The 26,635-nt window shown below is 40.9% G+C and overlaps 1 protein-coding gene across 4 annotated transcripts in view; it reads left to right on the top strand.

Moving 5' to 3' along the window:
* The window catches only part of INPP5A (inositol polyphosphate-5-phosphatase A), a 236,756-nt gene that overhangs the window by 29,068 nt on the left and 181,053 nt on the right, over positions 1-26,635 (top strand). For all 4 annotated transcript variants that reach the window (XM_081863314.1, XM_081863316.1, XM_081863315.1 and 1 more), the window contains exon 2: positions 23,320-23,361. In XM_081863314.1, coding sequence (XP_081719440.1) covers positions 23,320-23,361 — 42 coding nt within the window. The remainder of the gene's footprint in view (positions 1-23,319; positions 23,362-26,635) is intronic.

Raw genomic sequence — 26,635 nt, 5'->3', positions numbered from 1 at the left:
GCAAACTAGTGGCTGGATCCGGCCCAATCGCCTTCTAAATCCGGTCCCCGGACAGTCCAGGAATCAGCGTGTTTTTACATGAGTAGAATGTGTCCTTTTATTTAAAATGCATCTCTGGGTTATTTGTGGGGCATAGGAATTCATTCATCCCCCCCCCCAAAAAAAATCTAGTCTGGCCCCCCACAAGGTATGAGGGACAGTGGACTGGCCCCCGGCTGATAAAGTTTGCTGACCCCTGGGGATGACCAAATATAGAGACAAAAACTTATTGAATGTTTGTCTCATTCCTGTTTCACTTTGACGAGTTCTTCCTTTGCCAGTGTTTAGTTCATTTTAATTTCAGCCGCGAGTCTCTGGAAGTGTAATTCATTGAAGATCATCAGCTGAGTGATGCATAGGAGCGATTGGGACTGGTGGCTGTGCCATGGATATACTTTTGTGCAGTGTGGGAGTTCAGGACTCAGAAGTGAACAGTCACAAGTGGATCACACAAAAACTGTTTTTTAAGAGCCTGCAGTAGGTGGCTATTCACTGTGCCTCCAGTGATTGGGCTGTTAATTTTATGTTTGGTTGTAAGAAAAGTGTACTTCTCAGGGTAAGTGAATGAACAGGCTCAGTTTGTAATAAGTGGGAGTGCGGTAAAATAATTCTGTAATGTGTAGTTTGAGATCAACATATTGGGAGCAAACCCTATTAGGCTGCTAGATGAAAACTTCTAAACCGAAGGTTATTTGGAACTCTCTTCTCTGGTTTGTGAGACAGGAGAGTTGAATGGAAGCATTTTAAAATAAGAAGTGCTTCTTTAAAATAAAGAGTACATTATACTAATTTGTGGTCATTACAATAGCTTTAGGACTGGAGGGAATGGGGAGCTATTCTTACTTTAGAAAATTAAGCCAACTCCACAGCTAGCACATTTCAGTATCCAAGACTGAAAAACAAACAAATGTCAGAGCAAGTACACATGCTCCCTGTAAAATACTGTGATATCAAAAAAATACTGAGTCTCCACTGGAATGTACAAATCTTTCACTTTGGCATTATTCCAGCAAGAGCCTTTGGGGTTTCATATTCACTGCCGTTTTCCAGCAAAGCTTACACCATCTGACATGGTACATAATTGTTTTTTTAGCTTTTGTTGACTAATATTTCCTTCCTTGCCAATCTATATTTAGCGTTTAAATACACTCGCTGTTGCATGCAAGTAAACAGTGCTGTCTTTTTCCATTGGAAGGAAACATCTTTCCATATGGATAAGAGCAAATGCCTGAGCAGGGTTTCCTGGGGAAACTGATATTCCCTCTAACCAGACAGTTGCTTTGAACTTCAGAGCAATATTAAGAAAAGATGCCCCCCGCCCTTGTGTAAGCTGAGAAGTCTAACCGTAGTTTCTTTATTCTCCTCTGTACTACTGCTACAATTTTTTTGTTAGGGTTGTGCGTGTCGTATTTTAAGCTGTAGTAAAGTTCTGGAAAAGATGTGAAAGGATTTCACTTTTGTATCATGCCCATATCTACCAAAATGTGAAATCGGGCCACATGTCCCTGGATCTGAATGCCCTGCTTTCTAGGACGATTGATTGATTAATTGATTGATTGATTGGATTTCTTGGCCACCTTTCACCATAAGCTCCCAGTTTGGGTTGCAAAAATATAATCCTATAATTCTAAGAGCAAAGCAAGCAAGTGAAACAGATCCAAGCAAAAAGAGAATAGCAAAGGTAGAGAAAAGAGTGGTCGATCCCACAAAAATCAACTCGCCATAGTTGCCGAAGGTGTCTCTTCAGCATGGAGAAGCTGTGCAATAATTATGCAATAATTATGTAGCGAGGGGTAGCTACACAAGATAGGGGCTGCCACAGAGAAAGCCCTGTCATGGGCTGCAGTCCCCTTGGTGGAACTTCTAAGAAGGCCCACCGCTGGTCCTGCAGCTATTTTCTGACCCCTGTCAGCTCTTTAGGTTTGGATGCCATATTATGCAAAATGACTTGAAGGAGGAAATCAGGCTCTGTGTTTCAAAATGGCTGCAAGCATGACAGCCCCTGTAGGAAATACTGAATAACATGTGTGCTTAACGCAGCTCATGCCCGCATGCATCTCCTGTCCTGTTGGTTGGTGTTTATTGTGGTAACATGTGCAGAAGGATAATAATGATTTACCAGCCTGCTGGCCTTTGCTGTTCTACTGAACCATAGAAATACATTTTACAAACATTGACTATGGTTAACTTGCTTGATCTCTTTCTGCAGCCATTCCATCACACAATGACTGTTCCCAATTATGTTTTGAGAAGAGATCAGTGTGAAGGAGAGATGAGTTTAGTGAATACATTTAGCGTGGGTATATCACATGAGGGCAATAAAACTTCATGCTGAATGATCCTTTCTAGAGCAGTTTGCTGCTTAGGGGAGGGAATCCCTTTTTTAAAAAAAAGTCAGACGGCTCAAAGGAGTCCATTAACAAGCCATCTATTATTTGATATAAAGTACATTGCAAATTTGATTACAGCGCTTAAGTTTAAATTAACAATTCATAGTTGTACCATAATAAAGTGGCTCCGATTCAAACATAGCAATGGCGGTTTTGAGGGAGGGAAGCCTCAGGGTTTCATACTTGCTCCTCTGTGCTGGCAGTTCTTCCCCAGCCTATCACCATCTTAATGATGCTTAAGGGCAGGCGTCCTCAAACTTGGCCCTCCAGATGTTTTTGGCCTACAACTCCCATGATCCCTAGCTAGCAGGACCAGTGGTCAGGGATCATGGGAACTGTAGTCTCAAAACATCTGGAGGGCCGAGTTTGCCTATGCCTGGTTTAAGGGCCACTCCAGATATCCCTGCCCCAGTCGCTGAGGTTTTGCAGGGAGTTGCTGTTCATGGTCCCTCATGGCTCATACTCTGGCTCACATCCACCAGGAGCTGTGCATTCAGTATTGTGGGACCAAGCTGGCTATGAGATCAGGCAGGCCCCCTTCTTGCTGAAGACTTTTAAAACAAAAAATCACTAGACGTGTTATGTAAGCTTTTCTGATTTTATGGCTAATCTCAGTTGATTTTATTCTTCATTGTACACCACTTACAACCTACACTGTTAAATAAATTGTTGAAAGAAATAAAAATATTACAGAGGTATAACACAGAAATCAGGAGGAAAAAGGTGGAGGTTAACTGGCACTCTTCAACCACTACAGCTTGCCATGCTTGGACAATTTGTGGGGGAAGTCCTCCCAAGTCTGTTTCATCTCTGATCTTAAATGTGCATGTAGTCTACATCCCTTTCCCCTGTCAAAGGTTTCTCTGGACTTGGAAGTGCAGCCCCTGTTTTCACGGCAACCAGGCAATTCCTCCCTTTCTCTTCTGGACCAGCGACACAGTGGATTTGTAGCTGTCATCCAGACAACAAGACCATTGCTACCCGTATCTCTCATTTAATGGGATTTTCTAGTGCGCCTTCTTGTAGGTGATGGCCTGCCAAGTGATGGCTGTGGAGCACCACTGTTCCTTACATTTGGGGGTGACTTCTGGACCGCTGTCATAAACTGATGTTCATGCTAGCTGTTGCTTCCTCTTAACCATGGATTGTCAATCAGCTTCAAACCTTGGTTATGATAGAAACATGGCTTAGTAGTAATAAAGTTTAAGGTTGGGGCAGACGTAGGCTTGGATGGCAAGTTACCATCGCCATCTTGCTGCAGGTACATGGGTCTTGCTGTGGTCCCAACAATGGACACAAATGCCTGAGTCAGGGCAGAAGAGCCCCTGCCATTGCTTACAAAATGGATTCCACATAAAGCTACTCTGGTGTAGCCAAGGAGCCACAATAATGCCATCACCTTCACCATGCAGTGGCCATTTGCATGTAGCAAGGGAATCTGGACCATCTATTTGCTTTCTATGGGTTCCTCTGCTGATGTTGAGGACTCCTCCTCTTTGCCTGCCCACCAAGTTGGAGGAGAAGGAGATCATGCTTCAACACTGCTATCCGTAAGCATGCTTCACTTGGAAGTGAATTAGTTTTGAATGTGGCTTCCATCCAAGCAAATGTGTGTTTGGCTGGAGTATTAAAATGGCTTGAGTTCAAATGCTTTGGCTTTTAACTGGCTTGTGGATTGAGGGCCATGTCTGTTATACGCCTTGTTAAATTGGGACATGACCTTTAAAAAATGTAATAAGCTGACTTTGTTTTCGGCCCAGTCCTCCAAGTTAACTTGCATACCCGCTGGTCATTGCAGCATTCCGTTTTATAGATGCAGTTTATACTTGCGCCGTTTCCCAAGAAAAGTCTTCTGTTGATGTTAGTGCTCCAAGGATCCTGCCCTTTAGTTGTTTCAAGGTGTGTGCCCTACCTTTTCTTCCTGGGCTTATCTCCCTTATCTCTGCCATTTAGCTGTTTGTGCCTTAGGTGTGACTGTGGTGGTTTCTTCGCCATCTTTGAACTTGGCCCTTGGCTTTTCTTGTTCCCTTTAATTTTCTTTCTGCGTTGGCATTCCTTCAGCTTTACTCTCTCTTAGGCAGTGCTATTTTTTTGCTAGGAAAAGAGGTGCCAGAACTCGGCATGAACACCTTTCTTGTCGTCTTAGAATGGCAATGGCACCCACCTAAGAGGTTCCCGCAATTACAGCTGAAGAAAGCCCTGCTCTTAGGGTCACATTAACCAGCAAGGCCCCGTCTTCTTATTTCAAATCCATGAAGACACTGTCTGTGTGGGTGGGATCGTTTGGATAGCCACAACAACCCTATTGGGTCCCTCGGTTGCTGGGGTAATTCTGGCCAATGGGGTTGAGAGAATTAGCAGCTGGGGGACCTATTTATACCGCTGCACGTTGCATCGAGCTTCCTTTTAGCGCCTCATGCATCGCATCACCCACCCACCCACCCTATATTTAGGGTTCATTATGACCTTGCTATGCCGTTGTGGGTCGTACGCTTTTGGGACAGGGGCCCGGTAGGAATTTTCCCATTTGGCTGATTGGCTGGTGCCACTTGGGTTTCGCCTGCCTCGTAGCAAATCATCACAACTTTGTAAGGTTTGGCAGTTAGGCATTGGTTCAAGGTGTGGTGAGGGGAGGTTGTCACACCTGCCCTTCCCAATGTGCGATAGGGTACAGTGGTGCCTCGCAAGATGAAAAGAATCCGTTCCGCGAGTCTCTTCGTCTAGCGGTTTTTTCGTCTCGCGAAGCAAGCCCATTAGCCGCTTAGCGGATTAGCGCTATTAGCGGCTTAGCAGATAAGCGGCTTAGCGGCTTAGAAAAAGGGGGGGGGAGTCGGAAAAAATCACAAGACATTTTCGTCTTGCGAAGCAAGCCCATAGGGAAATTCGTTTTGCGAAGCACCTCCATAACGGAAAACCCTTTCGTCTAGCAGGTTTTTCGTCTTGCGAGGCATTCATCTTGCGGGGCACCACTGTGTTCCGTTAAAGGAATTCAGGTGCTCGCCATGCTTTTGTCCAATCCCCTTCCAGGGGTTAGGGCCACGCCAGAGCACCTGGGAGCATTTTGGGGTGAGGTTGCATCTGTGGTAGGACCAATGCTCCTGCAGTATGTTTACCCTTACTGACTTCTGCCGGTGTCCAGTTGTCAGTTCTGCCCTGCTGGAGGTGTAGGTGCAGCTAGTTGAACCAATGCCTAAGCAAACCACTCACATTCTGTAATCAATAAAGTTGTGGCCAAAATTATGCCAATAACCTTAAGCTAATATTGGTGTCAACTGTGTCTTTCTTTGGGAGGTCTTGGGGGTCTTCATGCGCAACCAGTCCAAGTTTCAATGTTTCCCTCATAGTTCATAGCTGAGTCTGAACCCAGGACCCATGGTTAAGGTCTTTCATTCTTAGCCACAACCTGTAACCATCAGTCCAACTTTGAGTCATGGATGAGGTTGTTTTGGCTACATAAGGATCTACTTTTGTAGAATGAGTTTGTGGTTAGTAAATAGGATCCTGATAGAGAACTCTGCTGTGACTGTGGTGTCCAGCCTCCTGGGAAAGATCTGTCTTGGCCTGTTCGTGCCTCTGTTGTTTCAGCACACCATATTGGTTTCTGTAATGTTTTCCTCTGTAAGAATTTAATCCATTGTTCTTGGGGGTGTGATGGTATTTTATCGCCATTTGTGTGTACTGCCTTGAGTGCATTAAGTAAAGGATCGATATAAATTATAGAGGGGAAGGTGGGGTGTTTTTTGTTTGGTTTGGTTTGGTTTGTTTTTTAAAAGCCCTGCAATATTTAATCTTTCTATTTGTCTTTCTGCTGTGAAACTTTGTTCCATAAATCAGGGCCAAACCTAGGAACTTGAATGCTCTATTTCTTCTATTTTGACAATTTAATTGTGCATACTGGAGGTGTATTTAACATTTCTAAATGCTAGGATCAAACTCTGAACCATTAGCCTCTTATAAGCATAATTTTAAAGATATCCAGATGGTAGTGCTATATCTCTAGGTGTTAAAATTTTCAGATTTCTTCATCCGGTATTAAATGTGCACAATCTTTTTTTAAGACAGCAAAGCATAGTAGCAACAGATTGCTAAGGACTTACATTTTAAAGATGGCAGAAATAGCAGATGTACTGGACCCGCCAGTTTTACCACATTGAAAGGCTAATAACTTACAGACCTTCAAAACTGAGAAACAGAACAATCAAGTAATATACTGCACCATCCTACACCTGTCTACTCAGAAGTCCCATTGAATTCAATGGGGTTTAACCTCAGACAAATGGGTATAGGAATGTTGCCTAATTCTCTTTTTTTTTTTTTTTTTTTTAAAATAATTTTTATTGATTTTACAACATAAACAAAAAACAAATAAACATAACACGACTTCCCCAAACCTCCCCTTCCCTGCATCCAAATTTTAAAAATTTTTAGCAATTCTTCATCCCATTTTTATATTTAATTCTCTTTAAAAAAAATTCTATTTTATAAATTTCAATTTATAGCTGTAATTCTTTGTATCCAATCCCTTGACATCTTAACATTCCGAAATTTTACAACAATTTTTAAGATAGATTTTAAATTTTTTCCAGTCCTCCTCCACTGTCTCTTTCTTCTGGTCACGAATTCTGCCGGTCATCTCTGCCAATCCCATAAATTCAGTCACCTTGGTCTGCCATTCTTCCAGAGTAGGTAATTCTTTAGTCTTCCAATACTTCGCCAAAAGGATTCTTGCTGCTGTTGTTGCATACATAAAAAAGGTCCTATCTTTCTTTGGTACCAATTGGCCGACCATGCCCAAGAGAAAAGCCTCCGGTTTCTTTACAAATGTCCACTTAAGGATTTTCTTAATTTCATTATAGATCATTTCCCAGTAGGCCTTAATCTTTGGGCAGGTCCACCAAAGGTGATAAAAAGTTCCTTCACATTCATTGCACTTCCAACAATTGTTATTGGGCAAATGATATATCTTTGCAAGCTTGACTGGAGTCATGTACCACCTATAGATCATTTTCATTATGTTCTCTTTCAGGGCACTGCATGCCGTAAATTTAATACCTGTGGTCCATAACTGCTCCCAGTCAGCAAACATAATATCGTGACCAATATCCTGTGCCCACTTAATCATAGCTGATTTAACCGTTTCATCCTGTGTATTCCATTTTAGCAGCAGATTATACATTCTAGACAAATTCTTGGTATTGGGTTCTAGCAATTCTGTTTCTAACTTTGACCTCTCCTTCTGAAATCCTAGTTTTCTGTCCTGCTTAAAAGTTTCATTGATCTGGAAATAATGTAACCAATCTCGAACTTTAGGTTTCAATTTCTCAAAACTCTGTAGTTTCAACTTTTCACCATCATATTCTATAATTTCACAATATTTTGGCCACTCTGTATCCATGTTCAATCTTTTTACCGCCTTGGCTTCCATTGGTGACAACCACCTGGGGGTTTTACTTTCAAGCAAATCTTTATATCGATTCCATACATTATACAATGCTTTCCTAACAATATGGTTTTTAAAATTTCTATGTACCTTTACCTTGTCATACCATAAATATGCATGCCAACCAAAACTATTATCATAACCTTCCAGGTCCAGAATGTCTGTATTCTCAAGAAGTAGCCATGGTTTCAGCCAGCAAAAAGCCGCTGCTTCATAATAAAGTTTTAAGTCCGGCAGGGCAAAGCCCCCTCTATCCTTTGCATCAGTCAAAATCTTAAATTTTATTCTGGGTTTTTTGCCCTGCCAGACAAATTTAGATATATCTTTCTGCCACTTCTTGAAACAGTCCATCTTATCTAAAATTTGCAATGTCTGGAACAGAAATAACAATCTCGGCAATACATTCATCTTGATAACAGCAATTCGGCCTAACAAGGAAAGTCTCAATCTTGACCATATATCGAAATCTTTCTTCACTTCGGCCCAGCATTTCTCATAATTGTCTTTAAATAGGTTCACATTCTTAGATGTTAAATTCACCCCCAGATATTTTACCTTTTTAGTAATTTCCAAACCAGTTTCTCTTTGAAAACTATCTTTTTCCCCCACCGTGAGATTTTTTTCCAACACCTTTGTCTTATGTTTATTTAATTTAAAACCTGCTACCTGACCAAATATTTCAATAAGTTCCAAAACTCTTTTTGTACTGGTTTCTGGCTGTTGTAATGTCAAGACTAGATCATCTGCAAATGCTCTTAACTTATAATGTTTAGTTCCGACCTGTATACCTTTAACCAGCTGGTCTCTTCTAATCATATTTAGGAAAACCTCCAGTACCGATATAAACAATAGAGGGGAAATTGGGCATCCCTGTCGTGTCCCTTTCTCTATTGGAATTTCGTCCATAACCATACCATTTACAATTAGTTTGGCCTTTTGCTCAGAGTAAATTGCACTTATACCATTTTCAAAGTTTTTGCCTACCCCCATCCCTTGGAGATTCCTCTTCATAAAGCTCCAACAAATGTTGTCAAAGGCTTTCTCTGCATCCACAAAAATCAAAACAGCTTTTCTATTTATGTCAGTTTCCAGAAGTTCTAAAATGTCTATAATATTCCTCACATTGTCTGACAATTGCCTGCCTGGTAGAAAGCCAGTTTGGTCCCTGTGAATCTCCTCTAACAAAACTTTTTTGAATCTTTTTGCTAAAATGTCTGCAAAAATTTTATAATCCACATTCAAGAGTGATATAGGGCGGTAATTCTTAACTTGATGTTTCTCAGTTTCTGTCTTCGGTATAAGTGAGATGAATGCTTCCTTCCACGATTCGGGAGCCTTTTTCCCTTCCAAAATTTGATTGCAAACTTCTTTCAATGGTTGTATTAACCAATCCTTCAGTGCTTTATAGTATCTCGCAGTTAGTCCATCTGGTCCTGGTGATTTTCCCAGCTGCATGTCCTGAATGGCGCTCTCTATTTCTTGATCTGTAATTTTCTCATTTAAACTCCTTCTATTATTTTCAGAGATTTTTGGTAAGCCGTATTTTCCAATAAATTCTTCTATCTCCTGTTCGTTTTTTGGCCCTTGTCTGTATAATTTCTTGAAGAAACTTTGAAAACAATTACTTATCTCATTTGGTTTATTAATAGACTTCCCATCTACTTCGAGTGATGTCACTGTATTCAATTTTTGCCTCTTTTTCAATTGCCAAGACAGTAGCTTCCCACATTTATCTGCGGACTCAAAAGTCTTTTGTCTCATTTGTTTAATTTTCCATTCTATTTCCTGATTCATCAATTCCATGTATTGTGTTTGATAGAATTTTATTTCTCTTAGTATCTCTTGAGATTTAGGCTTAGATCTCAATTTCTTCTCCCCTTCTTTTATTAGATTCCAAATTTTCTCTTTCTTCTCATTCTGTTTTTTCCTCTTTATTGAATTCTGTTGTATTAGGAAGCCACGCATCACGGCTTTACTTGCATCCCAAATAACTCTTTTTTCAGTGTCTGATCTCAGGTTAATCTCGAAGTAGTCTTTAAGTGTCTTTTGAGCCTTTTTACAAATTTATTCATCTCCAAAGAGAGTGTCATTCATTCTCCATCTAAAGGTTCCAGCTGTTGTCAGTTTCATTTCCATCTTGACAGCATTGTGGTCAGAACAGGTCTTTGGGCAGATTTCTACTTTTTTAACTTTTGATGCCAGATTACTAGAAGTCCATATTTGATCAATTCTAGTCCATGTCATTTTTGCTTCAGAGAAGAAGGTCCCCTCCCTTTCCAGAGGGTTCCTAGTTCTCCAAATGTCAATCAGGTCCATAGTGTCAGTCAGTTCAAAGAATGTCTTTGGTAGTCTTCCATCATTAGATATTATTTGTCTTTGGGCCTTGTCCATGTTTGTGGAGACAACTCCATTCATATCACCCATCATTATAATTTTAAAGTCCAAAAAGTCCATTAAAGTCTCATGCAACTTCTTGAAGAATTCAGCCTTCCCCTCATTTGGTGCATATACTCCAACAATCAAAATCTTTTCTCCATGAATTTGAATTTCCACTGCCAGGTATCTTCCTTGGTCATCCTTAAAGATCAGTTTTGGTTCAAATTTTTCCTTGACATAGATCACAACTCCTCTTTTCTTAACTCTATCTGATGAAATAAATTCTTGTCCTAATCTCTTATTTGTTAAAAGTTTTCTATGTGTCCTGGCAATGTGAGTTTCTTGTAGACAGATTACATCTAGATGTTCCTTCTTTAATAGATGGAATACTTGACCCCTTTTTCGAGGGTGGTTCAAACCATTACAATTCCAGCTGAAGAGTTGCAGAGACATTTTTGTTACTGGGTAGCTCTTCCACCGACTGCACCAAGTTGTTGTTCCTCCTCGGTCGGTGCTCGGTTCAGTCCAAATGATAGATTTGAAATGTCCGGTACTTCCCCCTCACTAACAGTTCCTTTCTGAAGATCCTCTTGATTTCTTTCCAAAAAGAGTTCTTTATCCTGGTTTGTTTTTATTTTAATTTTCTTCCCTTTAAAGTTAAAGGACAACCCTTGTGGAAATTCCCACCTGAATGGGATATTATTCTGTTTAAGTAGATCAACTAATTCTTTAAATTGAGATCTAACCTCCAAAAAGTATTTAGGAATATCCTTGAAAATCTGGATCTGAGAATTTTTAATGACCAAGGCCTTCTGGAAATGTAGGTTCAGTATTTTGTCTCTTTGTTCCTTTGATCCCAAGGTAATTAAACAGTCTCTTGGCTTCTTCCCTTGCTTCCTGCCAATCCGAAAGGCTGAGGTTATCACAAATTCATCTTCTTCTCCATCTAACTCATCATTCCAAAAATCTTGAAATTTATCTGTGAGGAATTCCCCAAGCTTGTCCTCTTCCTCTTCTGGAACCAGTCTTAATTTCAGGTTCTTGCTTTTCCTTTCCAGTTCTAGTAGGGCTAATGCTGTATCATGTTCATGTACTTTTTTTGCAATAGGCGCAAACTTTCCTTTGGTTTCTTCGGCAGTAGACCTAGCACTCTCAGCTATTCTCCTTGTTTCCGTAGACTCTTGAACCAAACGGTTTATAGAATCTGTATTAGATGAGATTGTTGTTGTGTTCAGGTCTAGTCTTGTTGTCAGCTCCGTCAGTTTCTTAGAGTTCTCTGTAGACTGTTTAGTAAGTTCTGCAGATTGCTTGGTGAGTACTTCTAATGACTGATTTATTTTGAGCAGAGCCTGTGTCATTGACTCCATTGATGCTGCTGTTATTTTTTCTTGTGCAGCTGCTGCTCCTGATAAAGAACCTCTTTTTTGAGCTTGTTTTTGAGCCTGCTTTGTTTTACTTCTTGTTGAAATTTCTTCTGGCGGGTTGCTCATAACTCAAGGTCATTCACACAGGAAAGTTGCAAGTGGAAAATCCCGCTGGATACACCGTAATACAACTGAAGCCCTCTAGAGGAGGCAATTGTAACCATCCAAAGGCACCCACAACAAAGAAACAGAAAGTCCAAAGGCAAAAGTCCCACTAAGAGTCTTTAATTTGTAGCACTTTACTGTTAAAATTGTAATCCACCAAAGTCCCGTTAATATGTTTCAAATAAGTCTTATTTTGTAACCACTGTCTTTTGACAGCTCACTTGACAGTTCCTTTTTCAGGCGATCGCTGCTCCGGCAGCCTGACCAGAAGTGTCAGCAGCAGAGGTTTTTTATTCCTTATCCCTTTCTTTTGCAGGTTAAATTAATTCTGTTTCCTCCCCCCCTTCTCCTGCACTACAGGGGGGAGATCCTTTCGATGTCTGGTTTAATAAGAGTTAAAAGGAAAGTCCGTTTAATCACAGCTCAGTCTTTCATTGCTCCGTTAATCATGCAGATCCGGGAGGCTGACTTCCTTAATTTTTGCCTTCCCGTTTTCAGCCAAATCTTCTAGATTTTTAAGTCCCGTTTTTAATTTTGCGTTCTTACTCACGGGTATTGTTGTTGCCAATCTTTAGTTTCAGAAAGGAATCGGCGCTCTCCGTTAATGGCGACGCGGCTTCACTCCGTAAGCTGGGTAGCGATCCTCAGCACCGCGCTCACCCCGATGCCGCTCCGGAGCCTTTAAAAAGGCTCTTTCACGATGCCGGGGGGGCGCAAAGGTGCCCACCGAATCTCCTTGCTCACAGGCTTCAGCGCCTGTGATTTTAGGGGTCCCCCGCTTGCCGTAGCGGGTAAGACCCGAACTTACGGAGCAGTCCTGCCTCGGAGCTCGAGGCTAGGACCGCCATCAAACGCTGGCGCCGACCGGAAGTCGGAATGTTGCCTAATTCTCTCAGTGTTGAAACTTGAGCAGAATGAAAGGGAATCACTGGTTGGGGAAGATGTTTTGGAACTAGATTTGGTAACTTTTCATTAAGATGTTTTGAGTGGGAGCTATGGAAGATATATTTTGGCATGTATTGTTCTTCAGTGAACTTTGGTTGGAGTTTTGTTAAATTTGTTCTCCGGATAAGTTTTCTGTAAAAGAAATTTTCAAAAGGAATTTGTATCCTTTCTGCATCTGTCTATCCTTAAATAGGAGGAAATATATTGTACTTGGTCTTGTCTGCGGGCAGGCAATTGAATACTCCTTTGGGTTCTTCCCAACGCTATTATATTACATGTGAGCAAGAATGTGAAATACTAAGCGGGCGGTATTGCCATTTAAACCTTGCAATTTTAATGATTCGCTTTGTCAGGTTATCAATCCTTTTAAGGTTTCTGGCATGAAATAGCCAGCCAAAGCACTCTCAAGTCTTGATCTTTCTAGTGCTTATGTATTGCATGATTTCCCAACCAGTTCTATTTCACAGCCCATTTACTTTAAATCAGAAAGAAAAATTCTGATATCAAAGCCTCTAATTACTATATATTAGCTTTCCTTTTTTAATATAAAAGGTGCTCCTGGAGAGAGTATGAGGGTTCCTGTCAATATGCAAGACAACTCCCAGGTACAGCCTATTTTGTTCACTCCATTGTCAGGGAAAGTCCTGTCTGATCTAACACTGACTCATTTAAAATTCAGTAAAACGCAGCCCTTTGTAAAAGCTAATGGCGACTTAGGATACTTAAAGGTGGGGACTTTCAGTCTCCGCAACTGAGCCACAGGACTGAGCTGCTGTGCTCATTAGGCCTGACACTCTGGCAAGTCCATACCAATCTTGTTATTAGTAATAAAGAGTTAACTCCAATTTGCACAGTATGATTTACTGCTTGCTCACTCCTGACAGTCAGGGATGATTGGAGTTGTAGTCAAACATCTGGAGCCACACAATTCACATCCCTGTCTCAAGAAAATGTTATTTTAACCACGAACAGGAGTGTTTACATACAGAGCCTCAAGTGTGCATTGTTCAAAGGGTTACCGTTCGTTTTGTTAATATTACAAACATGCCTTGTATTTGTATGCAACTTTCCTCATAAAGCAATTTTAGGGAAACTTCAAAAGGGATCAGTAAACTTTACCCCCTCTTCGCTTCTGTATTCTAGTTGCTGGTATTATTTCAGCTTTGTCTAAAAATATATAGTTTTGCCAGGCATGTGAGTGTTGAGAAGTTAAGAAATTAGCTGTGTGTTGTGAAGCATTCTTTGTTTCAGTACTTGGCAGCTCATGTGGTATCCATGTGCTTGCAGGCCTATTGCTTTATGTTCCTGACCAATATTATAAGCACTCCAAATTTAAACACACACACACACTCTCTTGCATAAAATGAGCTAGCATTGGTAGGACTCAGAATTTCAGGAAAAGGTTGAAATAGTGTTTAGTTGAAATGAGAGGTGGTGAACTGTGCACATATCCTGTTATTTTAAGAGAGATTCTACATACTTTTGCAGTTCTAAAAAAGAAGCTAGCAGGGACAATGGAGTGGGGGGAGCAACTGGCTGTTCAAGATATGTGTAGTACTGTGTAGAAAAAAGCAAATAAAAGAACCAAAATATTTCTGTTGACTGTGTAAGACAGAAGTAGCTTGGGTGTGTGCGCAACAAATGTGGCCTACCAGGCCCTCCCTGTCAGGCCCTCAGGATCATCACTTGGCAACGTTTCTTCTCAGGCCGTACCCCTCACTAGTCCTTCTCTGTGCCCTCTTTTATTTGGCTGGAATGTGTCCTTGAACTGCAATACAGTACAGGCTGCGGCCATTTTGTGCGAGGGTTCCTTTCCTGGCCACCGCACAAGTCAGCGAAACACACATAAAACTGTTATGTCCCCACCCCTGTTCCGCCCTCTTCTGGGTCCAAAAGGACCTTTGTAATGCCATACCTCCCCGCAATGGTGGAGGGTGTGCTGTACTTCGCAGTAGCAGAGGACTTTGCTGCACCTCCCTGTGGTGGCAGAGGGTCCCGCCATACCTCCCCGCAGTGGTGGAGGGTGTGCCGTGCTTTCCCACAGCAGCCGAGGGCCTTGACGAGGCTCCCTGCGGCGGTCAACGGCCTTAAAATGTAAAGAAGTAGGAGATTTAATAAAAAATATTAAATAAACTTCCATATAATATATTTAATACATTTTCAACTCATTTAAGAGTAGTTTAATTGATTTGCTAGTCATATTGCATCTGCTTCCCCACTCAGAGGTCTAAGTGGAATCTATGCATGCATAAGCCCCACTGAGTTCACCTAAACTTGCATCTCCTTTCCTGGGAGTAAGCCTCATTGAATTCAGTAGGGCATGCTCATGAGTAGACATGCATTTGCTTGCACTGCTTACTGAAAAACACCCTCCCCATCATTCTCACATAGTACCCAACATCCCATTTCAGCATAAGGCAGTCAGCTATATCTTCTCCCCTCTACCCCTCCCCACAGAACGCCCCCCCCAAGCCCTCATCCCACCAATCTCTCCCTTTTTATCAAAGGGAGGGAGGGCAAGCAAGCAAAACAACCCTTCCTTTTTAAGATGGAGGAAAGCTATTTAAGGGCAACCAACAACATAAACACCACCAGAAAATAAAAATGGTTCTCCCTATTTTTTTCACCAGCAGTTGTTTACTGATATATTGCCCTGTTGAAACACTTATCACAATGTTATTTCAATACCTCTATTCAATGGTATGGCGATTTATTGCACAGCCCTAGCACACACCTGACCTCCTGGGAAGGGGAGGAGTGAGGCATTGGGGAGTTGGCACAGTATAAATGCACCAACAGAAGCAGTTATTGGCCCTGCTGATGCATTTGTGCTGCCCCAACCTCACTTTTCCTCCTCTCCTTGCTAGTATTAGTCAGTGACTGCTGTCTTGGAGGTCTGATGAGTACTGCTGACCCATCGTACCATTTTCCACTAATTTCACTTTTAGGAGATGCTAAAAGCAGGTGTTTTTGGCAGGTGCTGCCTGCAGCATTTTTTTAAGCATCTGGGTCACTTAGACACTATGAAGTTGTGGAGTAAATACCAGCTTCATATCAGCAATGTGCTTAGTTCTAGTTAACTCATAGAGGACCATAGAGTAAGCAGTCCTGCCAAAAGCCTTTGTTCTTTTTGTTTTCCACGATGTAACAGACCAAGAAGGATATTTAGGTTGGTTGCTACAACCATCTTTGTGCTTTTATACAAATAATTTAGGAACTTTGAAATTAAGTTGCACAGCCTCTCCTTTCTTGCCGCTGTATGGAAAAGCACATGAATCTCACCTTTGAAGAGTTTGTAAGTAAATCATTTTTAACTTCCCAAATGCATGGTTTCTTTTTCTTGCTAAGGGAAGTAAGGGGAACTTGGGGGTGGGGGACTTAAAAGGTATAACAGCCTTTGGAAGAAATTTTAAAAAGTCTAACAGCCTATATTTCCATGCATTACTTTGCTGGATTTTTTGTGATTTCAAATTTTTGCTGGGGCTTTTTCTCACCAAAAAATACATGCCTCATACCTTGATCTAGGCATCCAGGGAATTCTCATTTTATTCTTTTAAACTATTTACAACCAAACACTAAAAATACCAACAGAAGAACTTTGGGCTCCCCACATTGAGTTGATCTGGCTTTACTTTTTTCATCCAAAGTTCCCCCTGAGGCACCTCAAGATTCAGAATTCTTCCAGATCCAATACATTCAAACCACGAGAAAAAGACAGAAAGCTCTCTCCCATTGGCTCAGAAGGGTGCGTATATGTAAGAAGTCAAATAAGGATCTGAAATAGGAGAGGGTGACTTTTATTCCTGGTGAAATTCCTCATGTGTGCTTGTCTCAGCTGCCTTACTTGGCAGTTGGGAGGAACTAGCATCCATTGCAGGGTGTTATTTTCACCATGCCCACAGAGAAATACTCCTATACGTTTGCATTAAGTGAAATTTGATTATTTATTTTTATTCAATATTCCTCCATTGGTCATTAAAAATTACCAGAGGGTTGGCTACATATATAAAATTGGCAATGAAATGTTTATAAAATCTGCTGTACATAGTGTAAAATTCATATCCAGTACACAGTACTCAAGAAAGCAGGCCCACTCTTAATTCCGAAGCGCCTGGCAGAAAATATATATATATTTAATCTGGTGGTGTAAACTGGAAACAGTGTTGGTACCAGCCTGGCCTTGGGTGGGGACGAGGAATTGTTCCATAACATGGGCTCTGCTGTCAAGAAGGCCCCATTATATGTTCTGTAAACTAAGTTTTCGTTTGTTGACGGAATAACTAAATGGTTTTCCTTGAGTATGACGGATTTCTAAAGCATACAGACAACTACCTCTCTGATGTCAGGGACTGGCTGACCAATGGAAATACCACCTTGGTTTTCCAGGAAGTTCAACCAGGATCTCTTTGCAGAGATGAAGTGACCTTTGACTCAGTGTGTTGTTTCAAAAACTATCGGGAAGCCTTTTAGAACAGAACCCAGCAAGTTCATTTTCTATGTAGATCTGACATTGAAGCCGTTGTTTGTTCCACAATATCGTCTTCCTGCTGCCATCTGGTGAACAAATTCAGTGAAGGCAGCTAGTGATTTATTTATTCACTTTTATTATATTTTATATCGACAGCAAATAACTGATAGTTTATATGTGGGAAGAAGTTTCTAAATATTTTAAAATGGGAACTAAACTCTTATTTTATTCAAATACCACTAGCTGTGATCTGTTCAAATCTCATCACTTGTCAGAATGTCCCAGTGACATTCAGGACAGAGATTTTGGAGGGTTTTTGGATTTGCCCACTTCAACCACTTTATCTTCCATCATGGAGTTGGATTCTGCTAGGACAGTTAACTACTTAATGGCCTCCATTTCCATCTTCAAAATTGAATGCACTATTCTGTTTCACGTAGTGGCTCTGAAGACGAACAAGTTCAAATATATTCTACTCAGAATTGCTATATAAATGCTATATAAAAGTCTCTAAAGGGTGGCATGCATTTATTTGATTGAAGACAGGATTGAGAGGAAAAATTGTAATGTCGTTTTGTATATTCTTTTAAGCACCAGAGGAATGTGTGTTGCCTAATAGCCAAAACTTTGATTCACTCATATGTGCCCAAATACAGTAAGCCTTGCAGAATGTTTCACAATATCTGTCACATTTAGTGATTAGTTTTGTATCCAGCATTCAGAGGTTGTTCCTGTTTCCACTCACGGCTTCCTTTGTGTTTTGACATAATCTCTGCTGCCTTCTAATACAAATTAGTTTATAGAAGACCCATGGAGTGACGTCCAAGACTGTGCTTTGCAGTTGCCCTGTTTGTGCCTTACTTAAAAGGGCAAGGCCTCGTAGCAGAGCTCATGAGCTCCAACTCCATACAGTGGTATCTTGGTTCTCAATCAGTTCCGGAAGTCAGTTCCAAAACCAAAGCATTCCAAAACCAAGGCATGCTTTCCCATAGAAAGTAATGCAAAATGGATTAATCCGTTCCAGACTTTTAAAAAGTACCCCTAAAACAGCAATTTAACATGAATTTTACTATCTAGTGAGACCATTGATCCATAAAACGAAAGCAATATTCAATGTACTGTACTATAAAATAAATAAGACAGTATTATAGTTGATAATTTTTTTAAAAAAAAATCTTACCTGCACTGATAATAGTCGTTGTTTGGATGGGGGGCTTTTATCCATTTCTGCAGCCACACAATCAATCAATCAGTAGCTGAACTGGGTTCCACACAGTCACAAAAACAAATTAACTGATAAAGTCTAAAAAACAAAAACGCAAAATACCGGTAAATAGCAAAAACAAAAGCGCCAAACTTAATCCATTCCAGAAGTCCGTTTGATTTCCGAAATGTTCAAAAACCAAGGCGCAGCTTCTGATTGGTGCAGGTGCCCTGGAAACAATAGCCAGCAACCGCATCGGACATTCAGCTTCCGAAAAACGTTCAAAAACCAAAACACTTCCGTGTTTTTGGCATTTGAGAACCAAGGCATTTGAGAACCAAGATACCACTATATTCTGTTTCACAACCACATAACTTAATGGCAGCAGTAAAGCTGATAGGATGGTGAAGTGCCCTTTTGCTCTGGAATTCTTAGGCTCGGTCTACCTGGAAAGGGGAACCTTTTCAGACTGATGGCTGCATTCCATTCTGGGCAACATTCTGGAGGCCACGTTAATAATGAAGGCTGGACTGCAAGCGAAAGTGTTAATTTTCCCTCTGCACAGTAAACTAGCTGTAACCCACCCCCAGCATTCTCCACCCAGGAAAGCAAGAAGCACAATCAAAGTTCAAGGGTATATTCCAGCTGGGCAAAAACCCTCTCATTTTCAACTAACCACAGTTCTCATTATGTTTGAACCCAGACAAGCTGCAGTTAGTAATAACTATGGTTTGCCGAAAGGTCGAACCTTGGTTCAAGATCCTGGCTTGTTTTCAGTGAACCGGTTAATGTTAATAATCATAGTTTCAAGTTCAGAAGCAACACTAAAATGTGGTTAAGTTGAAAACAGAAGTGAAAGCTTCTGATCTCCTCTTTGTGGTCATCCTGGAGGCAGAGAGGGGAGGAAGGAATGCCTCAGGCTTGTACACACAATCAATTAAGCTACAGTTTGGTGTTACAAGCAAACTTAGCCTTCGTGTATTCACTTGGGCATTCACAAGGACATGTAGGTAGGTCCATAAAGGTATGGCAAATATTAATTTTATTATGTTTCTATACTGCCCTTCATCTGAGGATCACACAACGGCTTCCAATATAAAAGCACAAAAATACACATTGCAGGGTGGATAAAAATCAATGATTTTTTTAAAAAATTGGATTTTTAAAAAAATTATATCGGTTTTTTAAAATAAAATGCTTTTGGAAGAAAAGTATTTCTAAAGATAGTTTTCTATTTAAATTATACTCCAAAGGCTACTCATCAGGAAATAAGGATTTGTTTTCAGTTTCTCATGTGTGCTAAAACTCAGTCTAAGTATTTATTTTTTAATCATTTAACCACATCAGTTAACGAACATGAATACATATGCTATAATGTTACTATATTAGTTAAATAATTATTAAACCTCACAATAATTTCATAATTATCTGTCTATGTATTTCTAACAGTATGACCAAATCAGTAAAAACTACTCTGAACATTTATTATTCCAAAATGAAACCTTTATCTGGTTGTAAATACAGTATTAAGATGATACCAGCAAGAATGAATCTTTCTGTACAAAGAAAGAAGAAGATTTAAATCAAGTCTTACTGACTAGTGATTTAAATTGTGATTTAAATTGTTTGATTTAAATCAAATCCACCCTGACACAATGCAGTAACAAACTAAAGCAATACCCTCCCAACACACACAGTTTGAAAGGCCATAGATAATTTAATATGCCTTCTCCTGCTTTGTGGTTCCTTGGTATGACCCAGAACTTAGAGCTAGGAAACGAGCTGAGAGACGGTTCGAATGCGAGTGGAGGGAAACTGCAGTCGAATGCAATTGAACACTGGTGAGGGTTCATCATGGAGCTTACCTAAGTGGCAGTCATGGCAGCAAAGAAGTGCGCATCAAGGCCACTCGCTTATCTGCCTGTGACTGTGCCTGGTGCAGAGAAAAATGGCTGTGTCTAAACTCTCTTGGCTACGTTGACTGGTTGGGTAGGCAGTTCCTTTCTGCCGAAACCCAAATGCAGAGAGCATGGCCGTGGCAACTGGAACTTTGCCGCCGCTGTATAAAAGAGGGCTAGGAAGATGGAGTAGCCATGGCTGATTTCGCACACCAGTCAGCGACACTGCTTTGAACAATACAATTTTGCAAATGGTAACTTGTGACTTGGTAATCACAATGGAAATGGAAGAGTATAAACCAGAAGCATCACACCATTGAAAACATGCATGAAAAAGCACTAAAAGATAAATATACAGTGCCTAGGAAAATAAGGCTTTCACCTAGCACCACAAAGATAATGACGGGAAAGGAGGGCATTCCACAACTGGGGCGTCACCACTGGAAAGGCCCTCACATTTGCCAGAATACCCAAATGGCTTTGGAAATAGATTTGTTACTTTCTCGATGGCCTTCCGTGAGCTGTTCCAGCAGAGCTCTCTTTATGCTCTTATGAGTAAGAACAGTCTTAACTGCCTTTATATATATATAAAATGCTATACTGACAGGCTTTAAAAGCATGTCAAATGATAGTTGGCATTTGTGATTATAGGTCCATGAATTTTCTCTGTAATTTTCCAGAACGCCGTGCAGCCGCTGAGCAGAAATAAAAATAAGTTACCAGCTCTATGGCTGGGTTGCCTTTCCCATACCTCTGTCCTCTCCTTGTGTAATGCTGGAATTATTTGGCATCTATAAAACAGCTGCCATAAAGTATTTTATAGTGCAGCGATCCCTTTTCATAACACCGTTGACTGACTGCCTTGGACATAAATTTATTTTGTGGCTTTTTTTCTGGTGTTGGTTTTGCAGTTTTTGCAAGGATTGAGTTGGCTAGGAGCTGTTCCCCGTTTGGAGGTGGTTGTACAACAGAGGCTTGTGAATCTGCATTCCAGCCACTGAGAGCCAACTTCCCGTTTGTGTAACAAACTCAGTCTGCCATATTAATTGTTTAAAAGGCTTGCAGTGAATATAACATGGTGGCGTGGAAGGCTTGTGACGTTTGAAAATGCCCTGAACTGATGTGACTCTCTTCTCGTATTTGTTTTCCAAACTGAAAGTGGCGCCAAAACATTTTCTTCATTTTGCTTTTCGGAATTGCAGCTCTTGACAGTTTAAAACCGATAATTAGTCACACAGAAAACATAAAGCTTTGACGTCATTACCCGAGAACCGTAAAAATATTTTCCTTTCTCTTTTTGTGACAAGCTATAAATCACTGTTTTCGGTAAAATATGTCTATTAGAAGTTAACAAGTGGGACCTGCAACGAAGTGTTGCAGTGTGGAGTGTTTCTAGTTTAGGTGCCAGCCATTTAGCCCTGATATCTTCCTGTGTATTTCATTCCATTCCCCTTCTCCCATAATTTTTATTAGATCGTCACGTTCCTGCCTCCCCTGCTCCCAGCAAGCAGCTCACAATGCTTTTAGATAGTCTAATTTGTCCTGGAAGACCTGCTCCCTGGAGTGCCCAGAGCAGTTACCAGTGGTGAGCCTGCTGGGGTGCTATGACTCCAGCAACTTACCAACAGCTCTGCCTGCTATTTCCAGGTCTGGCAGGGTGGGTGCAGTTAAAAACACACACATTCGTTTCATTATTCCCCCGCATTTCAAGAGTGGCAAGTGTCTCCAGCAGCAGCCCCATGTTCATTTTTTTGTAATATCTGCTTCCAGTTCAACTTTCTATGTACAGTAGTACCTCAGTATTCAAACATCTCTGTTGACGAACATTTCGGTTTTCGAATGCCGTAAACCTATGCTTTGGTTTTTGAAGCCTTGGAAGTTGAACATGCCACGTGACTTCCGCTGAATGCAAGGTCCTGTGGCCTAGCTGTCAGCTACTGAGTTTTCGAACGTTTCAGAACTTGGAACAGTCTTCCGGAAAGGATTATGTTCGAAAACTGGGGTACCGTTGTATCTGAGTTTTGGTTCCAGAAAAAACGTTTGCTGTATAGCCTGGCGAGTGGTGCTATGAGAATATCAATTCTCAGTTATTATGAACGAATCATAATAAATATACAAAATAAAGATACCAAAAAATTGATATCAATAACAGCAACCACCGCCACCCCACCCCAAACAAACCTCACCAAAGAGTATCAGACTTTGTAGCTGGATTCAACCAGGGGCCCACCCACCCCAGCCAGGTGGAAGAAGGCCTTCAAGGCAGGGAGCAGGTCTTCCAAGACTCACAACCATAATGGTCCATTGACTCTGCTGGGACAGGCCAGCTCCATCAGGCCGCCTCCTTCCTTAAATGTCACCTGCGGGCTGCCATTCCATCAAACTGCATCAACAGGAGAGAGGAAAGCAGAGCTCACTCCATCGCCTTTGTTGGAGTCTCAGCTCCATCAGCTACCTTCCTGCCTCAGAATTGTGTCAGCTGGTCAATACAGGAGCAGTGGTCTAGAAATTGGTGCCTGAGTTTTGATTTTCCTTTTTCCCCTTGTATTTTTTATTTTTTTTATAAAACAAAGCTTGTAAGCCTGCAGATAGGGAATGTCTTGTTTTGAATTTATGTGAGCCGCTGTGAGAGCCTTTTTTGGCTGAGGAGCAGGACACAAATGCTGTAAATTAATTAAATATAGTGAGTTGTATCCAGTGTTACTAAAATTACTAATTACTTACTAAAATTAATGGTCCTAGATTAGTCATGCTTGTTCATTTCAATGGGTCTGCTCTGAAGAGAACATTGAATGAAACCCACTATGTCAAAGTTCCTTTGGTGAAAAGTTTTATTGGTTGTGTGCCTGAGAGAAGCAATATCAACTTCCAACAACACAAAAATCAAAAGTCTTATTTGTGTGTAATTGAAATACTCCTTTTAAGTGTGCACATGCTAAAATCAGTGCTTGTATTTTTCGCTTAGTCATTTTGCCTTGTCTGTATTACAGAAGTCATATATTAATTTTGTTTTATCTGTTTATTTTCCAGCCAGAAAATTTACAGAAGAATTGGCTTCGGGAATTTTATCAGGTACAGTGAGAACTATTTTCTTTTATGGCATAAAGTCAAACAGACTGTCAGCGTCTTTATCAGTGGGCTAATCTAAACATCAAAAACCTGAAACCTAAAGAATCTGTGAAAATTAAAAACAAAAGAACAGCAGGACTGGAATAACTTTTATTTTTTTTTAAGTGTACAAGGGACAGTAGGCTAATACTCAACTGTAGGTTTTGACTCTTGTATACACAGCCTTAGAAGAGGAAGATAAAACATTTCTCTGCAAACTGCCATTATAAACAAACGTCCTGAAGAAAACAACAATTTTCAACTGTCACTAATTAAAGCCATATAAATATTTCCTTTCTTGGACCCCAAAACATAAACATTTTTCAAATTTACACTGAAATGCATTGTATAGCATTGTTCAAGACACCATATAAAATATTTGAGAGACTGTCCATTTTGTGACAAAGTTTTTTTTCTCTCCCAAAAAATAAATAAATTCTAACATGTATTTGGCTCTGTTTAAACTTTTACCGGAAATCATGAGTAAGGCTGCTATCATAAACATGCTTGCCTGGAACGTAGTATTAATAAAAATCAATAGATAGGGCAGTCACTTGCAAGTTGTGAGTAAAGGTCAGCCAGTGTTTAAAAGAAAAATGAAGGATTTGTTTCAGTGGTACTGTATAGCCATGGCCCAACTTAAAGAGAGTGATTTTGTTTCTTTTATGTGTTACTAGATAAGACTTCAATATATAAATGTTTAGAAGAGGGATGGGAATGCTGTAGTCATCCACATGTTGTTGGTCTCGGACTCCCATTAGTCTGAGACAGCATGGCCAATGATAAGGGATGATGGGAGTTGTAGTCCAACCAACATCTGGAGGTTCCCCATCCTTGACTTGGGGGAAATGTCCCAAACTCTAAGGATCACAGAAGCTGATTTTTTTTCAGGTAATAGATACACTGGCCTGAAATTTTAGGATCAAGTTTTATATTATTCTGGAATAATATAAGATTCCGTTCAAGCTAAGGTCCTGTGAAAATCAACTATTTATAGACTTTATTTTTGTGCATGGAGGAGAACTTGGATATCAGTTTATATTGTTTAGCACCCACGTAGATAACCTCATGTTTCCTTGAATGGTTGAACTCTTCTAAAGGAGTTCCCTTACTCTGTGGAAGAAAAGACTTTTAAGTGAGGAGTAGAAGTGGATGTGCTGAGGGGGGCAGCGGGCAGTCAAAGCAGTAAATGTCAAATGTGAAGTCTAATGGGAAACCCAAGCTTGAAGTGTTCTTATTGTCTCAAATGTGTATTCACTGGGGCAGATGATTTAGGGCAGGGATGTGACCCTCTGGACTCCAACTCCCATCTGCCCCAACCAACATGGTTGGTGGTCAGAGACAATGGGAGATGTTGTCTAACAACATCAGGAGGGCCACAAGTTCTCCATCCCTGGCTTTAAGGCCTACCATCGGAGCATCTCTAAAATCTTTGTAGAGTGGTTCAGGCCCCACTGAAATGTCAGAGCTTGCACTGGTTCAGCAGTTTGGTGAGTAAACCGATAATGACAGCAATCAGGAGTGACTCCAGGGCTGGGTGTGCCCTCAGCAAAGTGTCTTCTTGTGACCCCCAGCTACAGTAGTGACACCCCCCACCATTTGTTCCTTGATTCTGACAACAATTCCAAGCAGAAGCAATTTCCCCAGAATTTCCAGGGCATTGTGGTTGGGAGGGAGGTAGCCATCTGGATGAAAGTTTTTTGTTTTTGTTTAAGAAGGCCCTATAGCAGGCATCAGGGATCTGCTGTTAAGGATGCTCTCCGGTGGTCCACTGACCTGCCCAGCTGTCTTTCTCCTTAGTTGAACTATGATACCGGAGGCTCAGCTGAGAGACAAGTGCAGGGGGTTGCATAACAATATGGGGAGGTAAGCAGGGAGAGGTTCTGCCTACCTCACTTGTCTGGTGTTACCTCTATATCCCATTTAAATGTATGGAGGAGGCACCTGGTTCTGAAGGATGTCATCAGCTCACAATGCATGCAAGTGGGGTTGCTTGTTGGAAAGTGTCTCTACGTAAAAAAAATCCTGATATATTGGAAGCTGAAGCCCTGGGCATAAGCAGGCTAGGCATACATTAGGCAAGGAGGATGTGTGGCTGAAGGGGACCTTGCCCTAAATCAGTGCCTGAGGAACACAGGCTCAGTTCAAACCCTGAAGGGCTTTCCAGACTCTGTGCACTGTGTGGAATAGGGAAGTAAAAATGACTCTAGATTTTTTGCATACAATCCAAATGACGTTCATGCGGCAGGTGCTTTTTGTTGTAAATTCCCTCCCTTCTTGTCCCTCCCTGTCTTGTTCTACTTTAATGTCCCTGGCAGTTCTTACAGGCAGTAGCGGCGGCAGCAGCAGTTGTAGCTTCCCCATTTCTTGGGAATACTTTACTCAATCTGTAGGTCAATCCACACGTCACAGGAAACCAGAGTGAGTGGTTTACCATTATTCCACTAATCTGGGCCACTGTGCTCCTCCCCATCAATGCATGGGGAAAACAAACCACAATCCTTGACTAAGTGTTATGTACAAATTGGGGGTTGTGGTTGTTTGGGTTGTGTGTGTGTGTGTGTGTTCTTGTTTTTTGCTCAAACCATGATCAGTAAGCCAGAACAGATAGTGGCTACAGATCATGGTTTGTTTAGACTGAAACAAACCATAACTCCACAACAGTTCTTACTCCAGATGTTGAGAACGTGTGGCCCTCTAGAAGTCATTGGACTTCAGCTCCCATCATCCTTGACATGTTGGCTGGGGCTGATGTGAGTTGGAGTTCAACATCTGTGGGGCTATAGAATCCCCCACACTGGGTCTGTTCCTTTTGCTATATGGGGTATAGGATACATACAGCAAAATTTCCACTTCATGGAGTTACAACAGTAAAAATAACGTAAATAACAAAAACTTTCTTTAAAAGTCCCTGCTTTTGATAAATGTGTTCTCTTCATTAAGGTAGGGGAAATCAGTGTCCATTGTTTTTTAAATGGTTGTTGTTGGAGACATATCACAATGTCAACAGAGAAGAGTTGGAAAATGACTGTAGATGGTTTGTTTTGTGAAGTTGAAACAAGATAAACCACAAACCACATTTCCCCCGTCCTTTCTGCGGAATGTAATTTGCATGTATAGTCGTGTCAACATAATGTTCATAACCTCTGTTAAACTGAAAGTTGAACAGAACTTCTCTAAGTGGTGCATACACCCTTTGAAAAAAAAGGAAGAATACTTAGTGGTACTCACACGTATT

The sequence above is a fragment of the Podarcis erhardii genome (genome assembly GCF_964252035.2).
Source record: "Podarcis erhardii genome assembly, chromosome: 5".
Lineage (NCBI taxonomy): Eukaryota > Metazoa > Chordata > Lepidosauria > Squamata > Lacertidae > Podarcis > Podarcis erhardii.
The sequence above is the reverse complement of the archived record's forward strand: the minus strand, read 5'-3'. Positions and strand labels throughout refer to the sequence as shown.